A 21,402-nucleotide genomic window follows, 5' to 3' on the forward strand; every position below is an offset into this window, starting at 1 on the left:
TCTTTTCTAAAACCTGTTTGGTTTTCATGTATAATACGTTAAATTCATCGGAAAATGTATTCAGTTTCCAATACAGCTTAGTATATAGTGATTGGTCTGTAATTTTGTGGGTTGGTTTTAACACCCTTGTTTTTGTATATTGGTATAATATTTCCCTCCAACCAAATAGAGGGGATCTTACCAGACGAAAAAACTAAATTGAACAACTGTTCATAAACTGGCAACATTAACTGCTGTGTTGCTTTAATATATTCGTTTCCTATCCCATCTTCCCCACTGGCTTTATTATTTTTTAGATTCTTTTAAAATTGCTTTTTTTATTTCATCTTGGGTAATGTAATTATTTAGATCGTGACTAAAATCTTCATACTGTAAATTAGCAATTTCATTATCGATCATGTGATTATTTTCATCGCTTATTTCGGGAGACCGGTTTAAGTCTCTGAAATACTGATAAAGATCATCAATACCAATTGCCGATTGATTTTGGCCCTTTTTATTTTTCTTATACTTATTTATTACTTTCCAACATTCTTTAGGATTTTTGTTTTTAATATCTTTCAAATGTTTACTAATTTTGTTTCTGTACTTCAGCTGCAAGAAAAAGTGACATTGGGAAGCCCATGTGTTGATAGGGTCTCTTCATTAACCTCCTCATAATTAGTACCTCACCCCTTCTATGTATACGGGTAATACACCGTCTAATAGCACCTGGTAGCCCCTTCCATGTATACTAGGAATACCCCGCTGTCATCTTGTTGTTTTAGCAATTTAAACAAGGTACACACTGGATAACACATGCTTAAGTACAGTACCTTTGATGTTGTGTATACGTAATTATATTACTGTTTATTATAAATACAAGGAAATAAATTAATATGTTTACAAATCTACCTTATTTCTTCGTTTTTATATTTGATTATTATATTAATCATATATATACTCTTTGTATTTAGTTGTTTTTAACTGCTTTTATTCACTCATTACAAAAAACGAATACGTGAAATTTTTATTTGTCATAATTGCATAATGGTTTTGTGTTTCTTCGATGTTTTTTTATATCTGAGTTATGATAAGAAAAACATAACGAGGTTTTGTATTTCTTCTATGTTTATTTATAGTTATGATAAGAAAAAAATTACGAGGTGCCGAGTTCACCAGATTCCTAATGCCGAGTTTACCAGGTGCCGAGTTCACTATTTACGCAGGTGCCAAATTCACCAGGTGCCGAGTTCACTTGTTACCGGGTGGGGGCAACAATGGGAGGTCAAAGTTTAACATATAAATATTTAGAGTAAATCTTTAAAAATCTTCTTCTCAGAAACTAATCAGCCAGAAAAGCTGAAACTTGTGTGAAAGCATCCTCAGGTAGTGTAGATTCAAAGTTGTGAAAACCATGACCCCCCCCCCCCCCCCGGGGGGTAGGGTGGGGCCACAATAGGAGGTCGAAGTTTAACATATAAATATTTAGAGTAAATCTTTAAAAATCTTCTTCTCAGAAACTAATCAGCCAGGAAAGCTGAAACTTGTGTGAAAGCATCCTCAGGTAGTGTAGATTCAAAGTTGTGAAAATCATGACCCCCCGGGGGTAGGGTGAGGCCACAATAGGGGGTCGAAGTTTAACATAGGAATATATAGTGTAAATCTTAAAAATCTTCTTCTCAGAAACTAATCAGCCAGGAAAGCTGAAACTTGTGTGGAAGCATCCTCAGGTAGTGTAGATTCAAAGTTGTAAAAATCATGACCCCTGGGGGTAGGGTGGGGCCACAATGGGGGGGGGGGGGGTCGAAGTTTAACGTGAATATATAGAGTTAATCTTTAAAAATCTTCTTCTCAGAAACTTATCAGCCAGGAAAGCTGAAACTTGTGTGAAAGCATCCTCAGATAGTGTAGATTGAAAGTGTGAAAATCATGACCCCTGGGGGTAGGGTAGGGTTCACAGTGGGGGGTCAAAGTTTAACATTGGAATATACAGAGTAAATCTTTAATATCTTCTTCTCAGAAACTAATCAGTTAAGAAAGCTGAAACTTGTGTGAAAGCATCCTCAGGTAGTGTAGATTCAAAGTTGTGAAAATCATGACCCCGGGGGTAGGGTGGGGGCAACAATGGGAGGTCAAAGTTTAACAAAGGAATATATAGAGTAAATCTTTAAAAATCTTCTTCTCAGAAACTAATCAGCCAGGAAAGCTGAAACTTGTGTGAAAGCATCCTCAGGTAGTGTAGATTCAGAGTTGTGAAAATCATGACCCCCAGGGGTAGGGTGGGGGCAACAATGGGAGGTCAAAGTTTAACATAGGAATATATAGAGTAAATCTTTAAAAATCTTCTTCTCAGAAACTAATCAGCCAACAAAGCTTAAACTTGTATGGCAGCATCCTCAGGTAATGTAGATTCAAATTTATGAAAATCATGATCCCCAGGGGTAGGATGGGGCCAGAATGGGAGGTCGAAGTTTAACATATAAATATGTTTCTTCTCAGAGACTAATGAGCCAGATGATTCTTTATAATTGTTAAAACTATGGCCCCAGGACAATTCTTTGTCCTCACAAGAAGGTTCAAAGTTTGATGTACGTTTATATCCCATAGAAAAATTATTGTTAAGGATCTTTTTGAGAACTGCAATACTCAACATATGATATGACTATAAAATCATCCTGTTATAAAAGGGACTAATGATTATAAACATAAGACTATCCAGGGTCGAAACGGATTTTATTTATCCAGGATTTACATGTATTATTGTACATTGTCCAGATAGTTTGTATTATGACTCCATTAAGCTGATTTTATCATACCTATTGTTCCAGGTGAGCGATGTGGCCCATGGGCCTCTTGTTTTCAAAATGAAAAAGTTTTCAACAAAATTCAGAACATACAGATATAAGTATAGTGCACTGTTTATAGTTATTATGCATATTGATACATAAAACTTTGTTTGCTCATCTGCAAAGGGAGTATTCAACTAATTTATCATTCAAAAATGTTCATGACTTTATTGTTTTAGCTATTTGTGTTTGTGATTTACAATATGTGTGTTTTATGCCGATTATTGTTTAGAAATAAGGAAGAACTGTCCGGTTAAACTTATCAGATTTTTTTTTAAATGTTCATTTTTAATGGTACATGTACCAATGCAATTAAATAGTGGCCTTTAAGTACAGCAATTGCAAAATATATATCATATCAACAAATTACATGTATTTTACTCCATGTATCAAATCGAGTTGCAATTAAACAAATAGCATAAAGTGTTCAAAAAATTTATATTCAGGCGAATATTTCTTCCTGCTTAGTTTATTTCTATATTTAATTGTTACCCATACAAATCACAGACTGGTACATGTATGCTGTTAATATATGTATCTGGCGTCATATTTCTGTTTTGTCTTTCCTATATCCTTTTTAGGGAAAGTGAACATGTAGAAAACTTGTACAACGAAATACATAAGCATAGCTTCTTGATTTATTTAATACAGTCCCTCGTTTTTTGATGATTGGCAATTACTTTCCAAAATAAATACAACAGCATAGCTTCTTTTAAATTTGCCATTGAATTAAGTTATGATATTAGGCAATGGGACTTCTCGTGTACATGCTATTTGATGGAGATAATCCTTGATTTATGTAAATAAATACCGTACTTCATCCTTCTTTGTAGATCAGGCAATATCTTTCTGAACGATCAACCCTCAGCGCAGTACAAATGTACAAACAATATTTCTTCCGGTAAACCAACTCACTAAATTGCAACAAATATCCCTTCGAAATGGTAATTTGAGCTAAACAGCGTAAAAATTTAGAATAGTCGAAAACCATATGAAAATAGACGTCGAGAAACCCGGGAATCAGGGTACAGCAGGTTTTACTATGCTGGATCCAAGTCAAAGAGCTTTAAGCCGAATTTTTCATTCATACAATGTCATTGTGTTTCTAAATTACTAATGACTTTTATTTTAGTACAATAACTTTCAATTCCTGATCAATAAAAATTGATGTACAATATCAGTATTGGAGTAACTGTGATGTTAATACTGATGTCCAATCCTATATTGTAATAATTATAAAATATAACAAAATATTAGCACAGATGATATACATGTATATTACAAGATACAGGTACGAATATTGTCACTAAATTGGGGGTGGAGAAAATTTCTTCCTGTAATAGAGAAGTTTCAGCTAATTTCTAGACTTTAAGATCTAAAACAAAAGGAAAAGATAGTTAATCATATTAATTGCAGCAGAATTTATAACAAATTAAAACAGAATTTGTTAAGAGGAATGATAGGATAAAATATATAGCCAAAAAGCATTTAATTTACTAAATGTCATTACATACTACCATGGTGTTTGAAATAAGAAGGAGACTAAAACATATAACTAAGGGAGGTTTAATTATCAGGACATAAAACTATTAAAAATAAATTTAGGAATTAAGAGAAAGCGATACATTAAAATAAAAACAAATGCATGTTATCTGCCATGTTGTCGTCTGATGTTGAATGTTATCATTTATAACAATTATACACGCATGCGTGTTTCGTTTTCATTAAATCCATGGGGGTTTCCTGTTATATTTGCAAACAATGATACATTTAGAAGAAATTTTATAAACGTATTTAGCTTGTATATACCGTATACATTTAACGTCTTCCGTCCGTCGGTCCGCTCGTTTACATGTTTCTGCAAGTAACCTGTGAAAAAATACATGAAATCTAGGATATTTGAGAATGAAAAAACACATAAGTAATTTATTTTCAAAAAGTGACAATTTCCTTGTTTGTGTTTGAAATTTTGCTTTAGATTAGAAAACATTTTGGTGAACATGGAAGTAACTATTACCATTTTTGTTCTCTTTGTTGTCCAGACAAATGCAAACGTGTGCAAGTAAGAGGGTATTAACATGTTTTCATCGATTTCATATTAACTTTATAAGCATCATGATAGTTGAATTTATGAAATGTTATACTTATTTTTATAGTGACCTAAATGGAGTTTGTTGTGCAAACTATAAAATGGTCGAGGGCGTTTGTCAACGTAAGTTATCGTATATTTTACATTAAAACCCAAAATATGAAATTTAATTAATTGTTTCATATTTATTCATTTCTTTCAACCAAAGCTTGTTACGGATCATTTGGGGTAAATTGTACAATGAATTGTTCTACCGGATTCTTTGGATTGGGATGCCGTTCAGAATGTCATTGCAAGGCCAACCAGTTATGTAACAGTAAAATCGGATGTGTGGATATATGCGGTATGCATTCATATTTCGTGATCTAATGAAAAGAAAGAAAGAAACAGGCATCTTAGTAAAAAAAACTCCTTAAAGATATCCCAGGGGAAATTTTATATTTCATGTTCATCATTCTTTCTTCAGTTGATAAAGAAAAGTTTGATTTGTTTCAGGAACACTTGGCTATCAACCAATGTATGGAATTCTCATTGGCATATCTATTGTGACTGGTACCGTTTGTATCATCTTGATAATTTACATCATAAATAGAAGGTACAATTTTCTGGCGTATATGATCACAAAGCTGTTATGTTCTCTCCTATTTCATCTTTTAAGTTTTTTAAAGATTTATATGCTGTGAAAATAAAAGAAAATACCGGTAATATTACAAACCTTTTAAAACATATGATTAGTCGTGTGTTATTTTTCTGTCAAATTAACATACTTTATTTTTTGTCAAAATAACATACTTGGTTTTGTTCAATTTATTTAAAGAATTGTTTAAAATTCAGTTCTAACTTCTAAACGATGGTTTTCTGTTAATCGTCTTTGAATGCTTACATGTATCTAGGTTACTTTTGGGTTTTAAATACTATTCCACAACTGTATATTTATAGACCCAGAACAATAAACAACCCAGCAACAGTTGTTGATACATGTAAATGTACTTCATATTGTAATGAAGGTAAATTTTGATACAGTGATTTTTACAAACAGCTTTAAAACTAACAATTAATTGTTTTTATTTAAGGGTGTACTTTTAAGGTTTTCTCCTGGCAATCAATGGGTTTTCCATAAAGATTATACATAGGGTACTGCTTATTATTTTTATTAAGGTGCATTATACATTTTTTTTGCCTTTTGCAAGAAGAAAAATTTTAATTCATTATTATTGACTGAAGTTTGAGTTAAACGTTTAAACTTGTAATGGCCGTGATATCTATTTAGAATGATATTTTTATCCACTTTGTGAATGAATAAGTTTTTTTTTTTGTTGGGGGGGGGATTTCTTAGGGAGTGTAAATTCTTTTTGGGATTGGCACCTGTACCTATTCTATTAGAAAAAAAAGTAGAATCGAAGTATTATAACAAATATGAAAATATTTATCATTTCGACAAATAACATTCATTCTACTACATTTATTCATCCGTAGACAAATAAATGTCATATTGTATGCATTGATATATATGTCGTACAATTATATCTGGACGGCTGCATCTTTTTTCATAGCATTTAATTTCCAAAATACTTTCTTTTAATGGGATATTCGTGACCACACACAATAATAATGCATCTAGTGCAATATTTGGCTTGTTTACTAGTATCATTTTCTTTAGAAGGAAGTTAAGATTTCGGGCATCTTGTAAAACGTTTGATTTTAATCAAAGAGTGATATCTTTGTGGGAGTTTTTAATACCGGGTACTTATCATTTTCAGTAGAGTTAAGATATTTTAATCTCCAAATTAGGAAAATCACTTTCTTGGATACGGAGGTAGGGCGGGCTTGAAGATGGTTCCGTACATTGACATCCAGTTACTGTTAACGGGAAATACTTACGATATTATGAGCATTCTTTAAAAACAAAAGTTTACTTAGATGCGTTATCTTGTTTCTTCATCGAAACTGTTCATTTATTGTCTTTGTAGGCCAGGAAATAGATATTATTAACCCTCAGAGCAGTAGCAACGACTCTCCATTGCGTGAACTCACTTCAATGCATTGCGGCACAACATCGCCTTTGAGTGGTAATTTCAGTTGTAGATCGTCAAATGTTAAAGTTTTTAGTCATAATCCAGACGAAAACGGAAGTCAAGATCCCCGGGAATCCTGGTGCAGCAGCAACTATTATTCTGGATCCCAATTCGTAAATAGTTATGATAAATGCTACGAAATGGATAAATACGACCATGCAATGGGTAGAATATCTAGACCCTTCAGACATGCGTTATTACCGTCACATGTTCGGTATTCTTCACAACGGTTCATTATTGAAGAAGAGGGCGAGTACTGTGAGCCAAGACAAACATAAAAATGTCTAAAAAATTGCTTTTTATTTAGACAGGATTTCGTGAGACCAGAGCTACTTCAAATTTTCTTCCTTTGTACATGTACCGGTATATACGCACGTTACACAGTTGATATGTTTTAAAAGAAAGTAAATTTTGAGATTTTTCAAATAGTAATCATATTTTATCATTAAGTTAATTTAACATGAACTGTCTTTGCTTTTACATATTTTACAGTTTAAGTTTTTTAAATTTTTGTAGCTTAAATGAACATAGTTGTGTGATTCTTTTAATTCGATGAAATAAAATTCAGTGAACGTCGGATTACATTTTAAGATTACATAGTTTTTTTCTAAAATCAGTACAATGCATATAAATTGATTTATTGTAATGACAGAGAGCAAACAAATATATGATGAATTGCAATTGAACGTTTTTGCTCTGTAAAAGCATTTCCTATTTATCAACCATTTTAAAAAAAAGATTCACGAGGTTTTTAATTTGTATATTCAAAACAAGACTGACTTTTGAATAAAAAGCATTTAATTTTTTATATAAACAACAATTTTTAAGATTGGTGAATATCATAATGTCACAACATCCTAAGATAGAGATTAAATAGGGTTGACATTCATAGCAAAAAAGATAAATACATCACGATGTAAGAAAAAAATAAGTCGCTGTAAAAGATATGGTTTAAAAACTACATGAAGTACACAGAAATGCAGTCAGAATACAATCTGAAAAATCAATTCAACAACAACAACAAAAACGTGTAAAATAACACATTATGATTAATATTAATGACAGCAGATGTTGTAACTTCACGTTAATACATATCATTAAAATTCTTTTCAATATCAAAATCAACGTTTGGGTATGGAAGGATATACATTAAATCCCCAAGCTCATGTAAAAAAAAAAAATACAGGAAGGTACGTAAAAAACCTTTTCAGACTGAAAATCACTTCCTCGAAATTTCGGTTTGATATGCCTTGTTTATATTCGTGGAGTCATTATACGAAGATAAAAATAATACTTTCAATACTTTCACATACTTATACATGTATAAGCTGGTCTGGGATATGCGGATATGCGTGTCTATACCTGTTCCTGATGTAATTCCGGAAACTTCAAGCTTAAGTCTATTAATTGTTAGCGATAATAAACTTCCTCTCTTGAAACAATCCATCATTAATCAGGTTGAAACTTACATACATGTAATGTTCTAATATGACCCTGACTATTTGGATTTTTTAAATTAAAAATAAAGGGTTCAACCCTCAACTTTATCTTTTTTTATGAATACATGCATTAGTAACTTTTTTTTAATATGTATACGATTTTTTCCTATATATACATGACTGTATGTTTTCTTTATGAATATGATTTTAACGGATCTCATACTTTTCAAAAATATCTTGTTCGAAACAAGTTATTTATGCATGTCCTTTTTAACTAATAATTTATTTTATATTTTATATAATTAGAAGGACCTCGGGTACTTCTGTCTATCAGACGCATGTGAGCCTGCTTCCTATGTCTATTTGTTAAAGTGTTACTGTCATTGAGGCGGTTAATTTGTTTTATCTCTGGAGTTCCAGTTGACTTTAAGAAATATGTTTTACCTCTTTACAACCTAACACAACGCGCCCCTTCTTGATACGAATTTCTTACACCAATTTTTACCCTTTGTTTCCTTATTGTTCTGCAATAGAAAAATTCCAAGACAAATCCATAGCACTATTCATAAAATCGAAAACAATTAACGTTTTCAGGACTTTCAGGTGTTTGCAATTGAACGAAAAAGAAGGCACAAAATATAATTGTATATGGATGTAAAAGTAGCAAATATTACGCATGCATTGACAATATAATTATTATAATAGATAATACATGAAATACAAGGAAAATAATTAATGCTTTGTCAACGTCCGTAATAGGTGTGCGTCCACAAGGGAAAGTGAAAAGGGAAATTAATTTATGTACGATTTTCCTTTTCACATAACAGATTCATCGTGTTTTTTAAATGCGTAGTTTGGCTGAACAAATTTATTTCGAATTCACGATTGTCGCATTTGACTTCCTCTATATTATAAAGTAAATTTCAAATTAGCATTGTTCCTCAGTACAATGTTATAGAACGTATCATTAATAATGATATTAAAATATATTGATTCACAGATATAATTGGCTTTTTAAACTCATTCCTTGATGGAACTGGATGCCTTTTTATCATAGTCATTTTGTGTCATCAGTGCCTATATTATGCATAAATATGATATAATCTTGTACACGTTCAATTTGCTATTCAATTTGCATTTTAAAAATATTAATATTAAAATTACAATAATTAATACTTAAACATGAACAAATTAAACAATGCAACTATGGAGAAAATATATTTTAATAAAAGTAAATTTTAAAACTATCATCGTTTAATTTTTTCAAATGCTTAAATTGTCTTGTAATTATACATAATACGCATTTAAAAAAAAAAAAAACTATAAAAAAAATTGAAGCTGACTGACAGAACATCAGTTTTAATGAGGTGAGCTATATTGTTAGAAAAAAAAACAACTAACACAACAAGAAAATAATGAGATATACAGAGTAAGTTAAAAAATGACGTACTGGACTGAAGAAGTTTTTCTTGTGAAAAAATTATCGCAATGTAAATAAAAGACTAATTTTAAAAACACTTATTACTCAAAACTGGTTTTACTTAAAATAAATATCATATTGTTAAGAATTTCAAATAGGTTTTAAAAACGTTATGAGACAAGAAATTGTGAAATTGGCATGATTTCAACATGCGACTCTCTGATCTGAAGATACCTGTACACATTTTACCATTTTACATGTTTCATTCATTCTCCCTTTCATCAAATTCAATTGTACTTCTTTCACAATTATGTGTAAAACTTTTTTTGAATTAAAAAATCATCCAAATGTGACGTAAACAATTACTTTGGACAGTCTATATTAACAATTTGTGAATTCAATGTAAATATATGCAACTAAGTGTTAGGCAACACAATTAAAAATATATATATATTTACACAATATATTACAAAGTAAAATTGCAAAAAACAATGTAAGTTTTCAATTTATCATATTCATATGCTTTATAAATATATACAAGCGATTTGAATATGTAATATCGACTCCGTGGCGCAACGGTAGCGCGTCTGACTCCAGATCAGAAGGTTGCGTGTTCGAATCACGTCGGGGTCAATTGTTTTCTTTTTTTTGGAAACGGATCATCGTTATAAGAAGAAAACTTCTTAGTGTACCGTAATTTTAAAATAAATTTATGTAATAAGAACTGTTGAGATTTTTATATTATTGGGGTGCTAAAAATGTTATTTTTGTCGTAAATTTTTTTTTATGCAAATCCCAAAAAATTAAGTTCTATTAATTGCGTATGATTTTTATTACAATGCCAACTTCTTCTGTCGGCTTCGTGATGCTACGATATAAAATAAGGTTGCGTATTCGAGTCGTATTTAGTACATTACAATTTAATTTATGATATTGAAAATATTGAATGAAAACATACGCTGTAACAACTAGCATTCAGGAAAGAACATAAATAGGCATTATGCCTGCTGTTCAATCCCTTTCAATGTATCTACCGGTATATACTTGAATAAAATACTTCTTAAATTAAAATTAACTAGCTTGCTAAATATACATCATAAAATTTTAAAATATATTAGAAGCTACAAAATATTTCAGACTGACTAAGACCAGAATATTATAAAAGATTAAAGTAACATTTTTTTTCAAATTAGAAATAATATGGAATCAGATGATATACAGACTTCGTGGCTCAACGGTAGCGCGTCTGACTCCAGATCATAAGGTTGCGTGTTCGAATCACGTCGGGGTCATAATTTTATTCTGTCATCACAAAGAATATTGAACATAAGTGGCCTTATTTATGAGGGTTGTTCGCTATGTAATTTTGTATATTAAGGTACTTCACTACACCGAGATTTATACTTTTTAAGACACTATGTCACAAGATGGCGATTTAATTGTTTTGTTAAACTGTCTTCTAAAATGTGCTCTATATAACAATCTCAGAAGTGAACTTTATAAAAGTGTTAATTTTTCTACTTAGTTGTAAAAGATGTAACACATGTCACTATAATAAATAAATGATGATTTATCAATCGATTCAGATGTATATCGTGATAGCTCAGTGGTTAAAGTATATATATAAGGCTTGTGAACCGCAGGTCATGAGTTCGAATAGGACTATGCCTTTTTAATCACTCAGAACAGGTGTTGAAGTGGGAAGGAACAGACTTATTTTTAAGACTAAACAATCTGCACAAATATGACGGGGGTTCATTGGTGTCCTCTCTACAACCATTTGTTGAGGAAAAGTTTGAACATTGTTCATTTAAGTTGTAACTTTGCCCCAAAATAGTCTGTAGCTGCGCAGTTCGACAGCTGTTTTGAATGATTAAAAAGGCATTGTCCTGTTCTTGTATGCACGCCCTTTAAACAAAATGACATGAAGGACTCCATATTTATTGCGTTATATCTTTTGCCAACATTTTTGGTCAGTTTCGGGCAGAAACAAGCCAGTTTAAGAAATGTTTATATTCTTATCCTGAAATCTATAAGATGGCCGCACATCTCCCTTAGGCTATAAAATCTGTATGCATAGATATCTCGTTTTTAAATTGCTTTAAAATCGTGTACCAAACCCTATTAAAGATCTATCAAATATAAAAAAAAACCAACTTCCACAAGAATCTGACGCTTTGCATGGAGCCAACAGAAACTCCATTTTAGTGATAAACAAGAGGCAGAGGCTTGTAGCATTGTTTAACATTCACGGTACTTTTATAAAAAAGGATAAGAAGAATATAAAGATACGCTGCGTTTTTGGCAGGAAAGAGCACAAGAAATGGAGTTCTCTGGTTAGAATTTTACGCAGTTATGATTATTGCAAATGAAATGTAGAATTTTACTAGATTTTGTAATAATTATAACTCCTTTACTTCCCTTTTAATAGAAGTTAAAACTTATTTAAAGAGCATGCAAACCATGTCGCAAAAAATGTTACAACCATCAAATGACTATTGCAGGGGAATCAGACAGAGAAACAAACGAGGCAACGCGTCAGTTTTCTTTCTATCCAGCCACTACTGGCCTCAGTACTGATTGTGATAAATTCATTATATTTACTTATATTAAGCTGTCAGTGCAGCCATATATTTGGAGAATTTGGAAGACCTGCATTAAATATAATTATTGTTGTTATTTATAAAAAAAAAAATACAAAGGTTAATAATGAATATTTGTAAACGATTCCTTGGTTTATCCATAATTGTATTCATCGCAGTTTCTGACGAATTTGAATTTGGCTAGTTTAAGTAAACCTTAAACACCACAAAGTGTTGCTGAAATAGAAGAGAAAATTGAAGATTGGTTTGATGCTGATAGAGAAAATTTAAGCTCTGCAAATTCACGAAGCGTGAAAGAATAAGAGCGGGTAAATTCGATTGGGACTATATTCTGTTAACTCATGGTGACCTGTGGTAACAATACCTTCGTCAATCTGTTGACAGTATCTTTTGGTAAAACTCTGTGTCAAACAAAAAACGGCGACAAAAAAGATCAAGTTTCAAACTTTAGTATTAATTCAACAATAGCAAAAAGCAAGTGGAGACCATCGATAAAGTTATGGAGAGCATCCGACAAATTAACATAGAAGGAACCAAGCTTTATTTTCGCCAACATGAATAGATACATTCAAGTCAAAGATTGTCCTCAAACATCTTCCATGTAAGTTCATTTCTGTTCTTTCCACTGAAGAATATATCCAGCATAGCAAAAATCAATAATACTCGTTCGTGGGAATAAACAAAAATATTTAGATTGGTAACGACGATATAAAGATATCATATATATAAAAATATTGATTTAAGCTCTAGGATTCGTACCTCCACTTTATGTCTATGAAGTTCTCTAAAAAGGCTTCCGTTATTCCTTGTGTTTGATATAAAATACAAATTTTCAATTATGTTCAATGGGTTTTTAATCTTATTTTATTATTCCTGATTATCTTATTAATCTTAACAAAATGATAATATAAAAACTATGACCCCGACGCGATTCGAACACGCAACCTTCTGATCTGGAGTCAGACGCGCTACAGTTGCGCCACGAAGTCTTTGGAAATCAGATGTATGTTATGTAGAATTTGGAAATTACTATAAAGATTCTTTTTTCTTCCAAAAATATATGTAAAATAAATTTTTAAAATAACTGTTGCCTTATTACTTGAAAAGCTGAAGGGATGTTTAGATTGATTAAGAGAAGAAGTAATCAAACTATCACATTAAATTATTTAAGAGTTCATATTTATAGTTTGTGTTTAGGAAAATTATTACATGTACAGTTATTTGCTTATTTTGTATGATATATCAAACAAACGTATAGCAACGGTAGAGTGTCTGACTCCAGATAAGAATCAACTTGGAAACAAATTCATTGTAATATCAATCTTACTCTCTCAGTATACAGTAATGTATAAATGATAAATGAAGCAAAGTACATGTTTGTACAAAAAGTATAACGCTTTTGCATGGATTAATTATGCAGTTTTAATGATAATGGATAATATTTAAACAACTGAAATAAAGATAAAAGAAATTTTAACTCCTGCAAAACTCACAAATTACATTGTACATGCATAATATTTTGCATGGTACTTAAACCGTTATGATAATTTTATATAATTATAATATAATAATTCATTGTGAACTATCACGTCAGTGTTTTTTTTCTATCCAGCCACTACTGGCCAAAACAAAAATTCTGAAAGTGCCAGTTTTACTGATAATCTATAATATTTATCGATACCGTGCTGTCAGTGTAGCCATATATTTGAAGAATTCAGTGGACATGTTGTAGGTGTAATCATCGTTGTAATTAATAAAAAAGACAAAGATTTATTAAAAATATTTGTATATAATTCGTTGGTTTATTGATATTATTGTACTTGTTGCAACTTCTGACTAAATTAGGTTTGGCTAGATCAAGTAGACCTGACACACACAACACAAAAATGTGGTTGAAAATGAAGAGAAAATCGAAGATATGTATGATGATGATGCTGATGATGATAAAGATCGTAAAAAACAACCCACTAACTCTTCTTCTTTTTGATAAAACTCCAACTTCTGCAAATATACAATGTACAAAGCGGAAAAGGATGAAAGCGGATGAACTGGATAGGGACTATATTCTCTTATGATATTCTATATGATGACCTGTAAAAACAATATCATCGTCAATCTGTAGACAGTATCCTTTCGTATAGCTCCACGTCAAACAATAAACGCTCAAAAAGATAACAAGTTTCAAACCCAACAGACTTTTTTTAGATTAACTTAAAGAAGGATAATCAACTTATGAGATAAAAGCTATCTAAAAGTTCAAATATTCTTTGTGTAAAGAAAAATCATTACATGTCCAGATATTTCCTTATTATATATGAAATAGAAAACATACATTTACATATAAACTGGTAACGATAGCGCGTCTGACTTTTTTGTTATATCAATCTTACTCTCAGTAATGTACAAATGATACAAAAATAAAGCTAACTGTGATACAAAATTTGTAACGAGAATGCATGGATCAATTTATGCAATTTTAATGCATGATAATAAATGACATTAAAGCAAATTATCCCTACTTACATATACATTTATGATTATTTTGCATGGTAGAAAAACCTCATGATAACTTAAATCATAATAAATAATTATATTTTCTCGGAAAAAAGATTTCTAAACTAAGGAATTTATACCAAGCCAGTACTTGTAAAAGACGACAAATTGGTAGATTTTAAAACATTAATAAAAAAAATTGAATTTAATGAAATCTTAACATGAATAGACAAAAACTTCATTGAACTATACTATCAGAAGGACTATCCGGTTTTTTTTACTGTTTTCAACTCTAAATTGTTTATTGCTTTCATCTTTAAAAACATTGAATGATAAATTCTCTCGAAGAAGGGTGATAAAATAAATAAATAAATAGAAAACATTTATCATTAAAGGCAAAGATGTTGATGTTTTGACTCATTGTAGAATGCTTCAACAAATCACCTTATACGATAACAAGGGATCTAAAGCAAAAGAAAGCTATACAAATTCTCATCGTCTTTGACAGGAAAAATTACACAAATTGAACGTCCTTGGTAAAACTTTTCATGAATTTATCATAATTGTAAATGAAATATAAAATTTTAGTATATTTTGTAATTATTCCTTTAGTTCCATTTTTTCTGGCAGATTTGCAACTAAGAGGTAAAAGGAGCGAATCAGATGACGTTTGCAAGGAAACAACAATGAAACAAGAAATTCAACTCATACAAAGGACAAGTATGGGTGGAAGAGACAAGAGATGCGTGCAAATAAGCGCAACTTAACAGTGTAACAGAAAAAAAGAAACTATAAGAGAGAATAGACGAGCTCGTTTAATCAGCAGATAATTAATTCACACCTTGAGCTAATTCTATGGGGACAAGGTTTCCATGAATCAGTTATGACCTGTTGGGAAAATACTTTGGTTAAATTGTTGACAGCCTATCTATGTATTTACTCCGAATCAAACTAAAGAAGGAGTTTAATCGTTTTCACCAACAACAGAGAGCAAGTGGAAAGCACCGACAAGCTCACGGATGCTTTCAACCAACAATGAAACAACCCAGTCTCAGTTTGGCCAACAATAACATCCAGTCAACTTCAAGATCGCTTTTATAAACTCATTACATATAAGCTCATGTTTATACAGCTTATTTTGCCTTTGAAGAGAAAAAATTATGGCAGTTAGTTGCGAATTATATGTCATATACCAAATTTGCATTTGCAGGTCTTTATTAACTTGTTAACATGTAAATTACCCCTATACAATTATTATACAATTTTTAAATACGTTGGAAGCAATAGAAATATTTAAATTGACTATATAATAACAAGTCATTATTAGACAAAGAGTATATTTTATTTTTATGAAGTAAAAATCAATTCAAGTCTTTCCAAAAATTATTTATAAAGAATTCGTGGCGCAACGGTAGCGCGTCTGACTCCAGATCAGAAGGTTGCGTGTTCGAATCACGTCGAGGTCATAATTTTTATATTATTATTTTATTAAGGTTGAATAACACATCATCACAAAATGGCTGACCACTGATCGAAACGGCAATTCGGTTTTTTTAAAGAATTTTTTGACGACAGGATGTAACTTACTCCATAGCCGAGTGGTTAATGTGTCGGGCTTGTGACCTGTACATCACGACTTCGAATTCCGTCGGTGCTTTTTGTTGTTTCTTACTGAATTGAATGTTTTAGATACTTATTTTTATGCCCAAACTTATTTAACATTTGTACAGTTTATTTATCTTTCATAATCAAATAATTTACAGTTAATATTCCAGGTGTGTTATTCCACCCTAATTAAACTATTAATAAAACTAAAGAAAACCCATTCGATATACAGATATCAATTCGTTTTTCTATCAATTTCTGACTAAATTAGGTTTGGCTAGATCAAGTAGACCTGACACACACAAAATGTGGTTGAAAATGAAGAGAAAATCGAAGATATGTATGATGATGATGCTGATGATGATGAAGATCGTAAAAAACAACCTAATAACTCTTCTTCATTTGATAAAACTCCAACTTCTGCAAATATACAATGTACAAAGCGGAAAAGGATGAAAGCGGATGAACTGGATAGGGACTATATTCTCTTATGATATTCTATATGATGACCTGTGAAAACAATACCATCGTCAATCTGTCGACAGTATCCTTTCGTATAGCTCCACGTCAAACAATAAACGCTCAAAAAGATAACAAGTTTCAAACCCAACAGGTCCAGTATTAATTCAGCAATAGCAAAATGCAAGTAGTGAGCAGCGATAAAGTTATACAGGCTTCCGACAACTTAACATAGAAGGAACCGAGCCTCATTTTCGCCGACAGCAGTAGACCCATTCAAGTCAAAGATTGCCTTCAAACTTCTTCTATATAAGTTCATAGCTCTACAGCTTATAGTAATAACTTTTCAGTGACGAATATATCCAACATGGCAAAAATCAACGTGAGAAAAAACAAAACTGTTTAGATTGACTACGACGATAATGTTTGTTGAAATAAGCTTAATATTTGTATGTTCAATGGTTTAAAAAAAATTAACAAAAATAATAGTTTAAAAATTATGACCCCGACGTGATTCGAACACGCAACCTTCTGATCTGGAGTCAGACGCGCTACCGTTGCGCCACGAAGTCTATATGTATAAATGCATATAATTTATAATTAGCAAAGTACTACAATCATGATTCAATTTTCTTCAACAACTACAGGTAAAAAATTATAATGTTGCATACAGACTTTTTTAGATTTACTTAAAGAAGGATAATCAACTTATGAGATAAAAGCTATCTAAAAGTTCAAATATTCTTTGTGTAAAGAAAAATCATTACATGTCCAGATATTTCCTTATTATATATGAAATAGAAAACATACATTTACATATAAACGATAGCGCGTCTGACTTTTTTGTTATATCAATCTTACTCTCAGTAATGTACAAATGATACAAAAATAAAGCTAACTGTGATACAAAATTTGTAACGAGAATGCATGGATCAATTTATGCAATTTTAATGCATGATAATAAATGACATTAAAGCAAATTATCCCTACTTACATATACATTTATGATTATTTTGCATGAAAAAAAAACCTTCATGATAATTTAATTCATATTTCTCGGAAAAAAGATTTCTAAACTAAGGAATTTATACCAAGCCAGTACTTGTAAAAGACGACAAATTGGTAGATTTTAAAACATTGATAAAAAAAAATTGAATTTAATGAAATCTTAACATGAATAAACAAAAAATTTATTGAACTTTACTATCAGAAGGACTATCCGGTTTTTTTTTACTGTTTTCAACTCTAAATTGTTTATTGCTTTCATCTTTAAAAAAAATTGAATGATAAATTCTCTCGAAGAAGGGTGATAAAATAAATAAATAAATAGAAAACATTTATCATTAAAGGTAAATATGATGATGTTTTGACTCATTGTAGAATGCTTCAACAAATCACCTTATACTATAACAAGGGATCTAAAGCAAAAGAAAGCTATACAAATTCTCATCGTCTTTGACAGGAAAAATTACACAAATTGAACGTCCTTGGTAAAACTTTTCATGAATTTATTATAATTGTAAATGAAATATAAAATTTTAGTATATTTTGTAATTATTCCTTTAGTTCCATTTTTTCTGGCAGATTTGCAACTAAGAGGTAAAAGGAGCGAATCAGATGACGTTTGCAAGGAAACAACAATGAAACAAGAAATTCAACTCATACAAAGGACAAGTATGGGTGGAAGAGACAAGAGATGCGTGCAAATAAGCGCAACTTAACAGTGTAACAGATAAAAAGAAACTATAGGAGAGAATAGACGAGCTCGTTTAATCAGCAGATAATTAATTCACACCTTGAGCTAATTCTATGGGGACAAGGTTTCCATGAATCAGTTATGACCTGTTGGGAAAATACTTTGGTTAAATTGTTGACAGCCTATCTATGTATTAACTCCGAATCAAACTAAAGAAGGAGTTTTAATCGTTTCCACCAACAACAAAGAGCAAGTGGAGAGCACCGACAAGCTCATGGATGCTTTCAACCAACAATGAAACAACCCAGTCTCAGTTTGGCCAACAATAACATCCAGTCAACTTCAAGATCGCTTTTATAAACTCATTACATATAAGCTCATGTTTATACAGCTTATATTGCCTTTGAAGAGAAAAAATTATGGCAGTTAGTTGCGAATTATATGTCATATACCAAATTTGCATTTGCAGGTCTTTATTACCTTGTTAACATGTAAATTACCCATATACAATTATTATACAATTTTTAAATACGTTGGAAGCAATAGAAATATTTAAATTGACTATATAATAACAAGTCATTATTAGACAAAGAGTATATTTTATTTTTATGAAGTAAAAATCAATTCAAGTCTTTCCTAATCTTATTTATAAAGACTTCGTGGCGCAACGGTAGCGCGTCTGACTCCAGATCAGAAGGTTGCGTGTTCGAATCACGTCGAGGTCATAATTTTTATATTATTATTTTATTAAGGTTGAATAACACATCATCACAAAATGGCTGACCACTGATCGAAACGACAATTCGGTTTTTTTAAAGAATTTTTTTGACGACAGGATGTAACTTACTCCATAGCCGAGTGGTTAATGTGTCGGGCTTGTGACCTGTACATCACGACTTCGAATTCCGTCGGTGCTTTTTGTTGTTTCTTACTGAATTGAATGTTTTAGATACTTATTTTTATGCCCAAACTTATTTAACATTTGTACAGTTTATTTATCTTTCATAATCAAATAATTTACAGTTAATATTCCAGGTGTGTTATTCCACCCTAATTAAACTATTAATAAAACTAAAGAAAACCCATTCGATATACAGATATCAATTCGTTTTTCTATCAATTTCTGACTAAATTAGGTTTGGCTAGATCAAGTAGACCTGACACACACAAAATGTGGTTGAAAATGAAGAGAAAATCGAAGATATGTATGATGATGATGCTGATGATGATGAAGATCGTAAAAAACAACCTAATAACTCTTCTTCATTTGATAAAACTCCAACTTCTGCAAATATACAATGTACAAAGCGGAAAAGGATGAAAGCGGATGAACTGGATAGGGACTATATTCTCTTATGATATTCTATATGATGACCTGTGAAAACAATACCATCGTCAATCTGTCGACAGTATCCTTTCGTATAGCTCCACGTCAAACAATAAACGCTCAAAAAGATAACAAGTTTCAAACCCAACAGGTCCAGTATTAATTCAGCAATAGCAAAATGCAAGTAGTGAGCAGCGATAAAGTTATACAGGCTTCCGACAACTTAACATAGAAGGAACCGAGCCTCATTTTCGCCGACAGCAGTAGACCCATTCAAGTCAAAGATTGCCTTCAAACTTCTTCTATATAAGTTCATAGCTCTACAGCTTATAGTAATAACTTTTCAGTGACGAATATATCCAACATGGCAAAAATCAACGTGAGAAAAAACAAAACTGTTTAGATTGACTACGACGATAATGTTTGTTGAAATAAGCTTAATATTTGTATGTTCAATGGTTTAAAAATAATAGTTTAAAAATTATGACCCCGACGTGATTCGAACACGCAACCTTCTGATCTGGAGTCAGACGCGCTACCGTTGCGCCACGAAGTCTATATGTATAAATGCATTTAATTTATAATTAGCAAAGTACTACAATCATGATTCAATTTTCTTCAACAACTACAGGTACAAAATTATAATGTTGCATACAGACTTTTTTAGATTTACTTAAAGAAGGATAATCAACTTATGAGATAAAAGCTATCTAAAAGTTCAAATATTCTTTGTGTAAAGAAAAATCATTACATGTCCAGATATTTCCTTATTATATATGAAATAGAAAACATACATTTACATATAAATGATAGCACGTCTGACTTTTTTGTTATATCAATCTTACTCTCAGTAATGTACAAATGATACAAAAATAAAGCTAACTGTGATACAAAATTTGTAACAAGAATGCATGGATCAGTTTATGCAATTTTAATGCATGATAAGAAATGACATTAAAGCAAATTATCCCTACTTACATTTACATTTATAATTGTTTTGCATGTTAAAAAAACCTTCATGATAATTTAATTCATATTTCTCGGAAAAAAGATTTCTAAACTAAGGAATTTATACCAAGCCAGTACTTGTAAAAGACGACAAATTGGTAGATTTTAAAACATTAATAAAAAAAATTGAATTTAATGAAATCTTAACATGAATAAACAAAAAAATTATTGAACTATACTATCAGAAGGACTATCCGTTTTTTTTTTACTGTTTTCAACTCTAAATTGTTTATTGCTTTCATCTTTAAAAAAATTGAATGATAAATTCTCTCGAAGAAGGGTGATTAAATAAATAGAAAACATTTATCATTGAAGATAAAGATGTTGATGTTTTGACTCATTGTAGAATGCTTCAACAAA

General features: G+C 31.0%; 1 protein-coding gene and 7 non-coding genes across 8 annotated transcripts; 5 read left to right on the top strand and 3 right to left on the bottom strand.

Annotated features, from left to right (window-relative positions):
* The first annotated feature begins 4,626 nt into the window (after positions 1-4,626).
* Positions 4,627-9,448, top strand: LOC105324645 (uncharacterized). Its single transcript, XM_011423768.4, has 6 exons — positions 4,627-4,890; positions 4,985-5,040; positions 5,126-5,260; positions 5,413-5,512; positions 5,857-5,924; positions 6,888-9,448. The coding sequence occupies exons 1-6, from the start codon at positions 4,829-4,831 to the stop codon at positions 7,268-7,270; spliced, it is 804 nt and encodes a 267-aa protein (XP_011422070.3). The 5' UTR covers positions 4,627-4,828; the 3' UTR covers positions 7,271-9,448.
* A 964-nt stretch (positions 9,449-10,412) lies between these two features.
* Trnaw-cca (transfer RNA tryptophan (anticodon CCA)) lies at positions 10,413-10,484 on the top strand. The gene has a single exon. It is a non-coding gene; the product is annotated as a tRNA-Trp (tRNA).
* A 587-nt stretch (positions 10,485-11,071) lies between these two features.
* On the top strand, positions 11,072-11,143 carry Trnaw-cca (transfer RNA tryptophan (anticodon CCA)). Its single transcript has one exon. It is a non-coding gene; the product is annotated as a tRNA-Trp (tRNA).
* Positions 11,144-13,371: 2,228 nt separating this feature from the next.
* Positions 13,372-13,443, bottom strand: Trnaw-cca (transfer RNA tryptophan (anticodon CCA)). Its single transcript has one exon. It is a non-coding gene; the product is annotated as a tRNA-Trp (tRNA).
* Positions 13,444-16,341: 2,898 nt separating this feature from the next.
* Trnaw-cca (transfer RNA tryptophan (anticodon CCA)) lies at positions 16,342-16,413 on the top strand. Its single transcript has one exon. It is a non-coding gene; the product is annotated as a tRNA-Trp (tRNA).
* A 1,098-nt stretch (positions 16,414-17,511) lies between these two features.
* Positions 17,512-17,583, bottom strand: Trnaw-cca (transfer RNA tryptophan (anticodon CCA)). The gene has a single exon. It is a non-coding gene; the product is annotated as a tRNA-Trp (tRNA).
* A 1,777-nt stretch (positions 17,584-19,360) lies between these two features.
* Positions 19,361-19,432, top strand: Trnaw-cca (transfer RNA tryptophan (anticodon CCA)). The gene has a single exon. It is a non-coding gene; the product is annotated as a tRNA-Trp (tRNA).
* A 1,086-nt stretch (positions 19,433-20,518) lies between these two features.
* On the bottom strand, positions 20,519-20,590 carry Trnaw-cca (transfer RNA tryptophan (anticodon CCA)). The gene has a single exon. It is a non-coding gene; the product is annotated as a tRNA-Trp (tRNA).
* Positions 20,591-21,402: the final 812 nt, after the last annotated feature.

The sequence above is a fragment of the Magallana gigas genome, chromosome 5 (assembly GCF_963853765.1).
Source record: "Magallana gigas chromosome 5, xbMagGiga1.1, whole genome shotgun sequence".
NCBI lineage: Eukaryota > Metazoa > Mollusca > Bivalvia > Ostreida > Ostreidae > Magallana > Magallana gigas.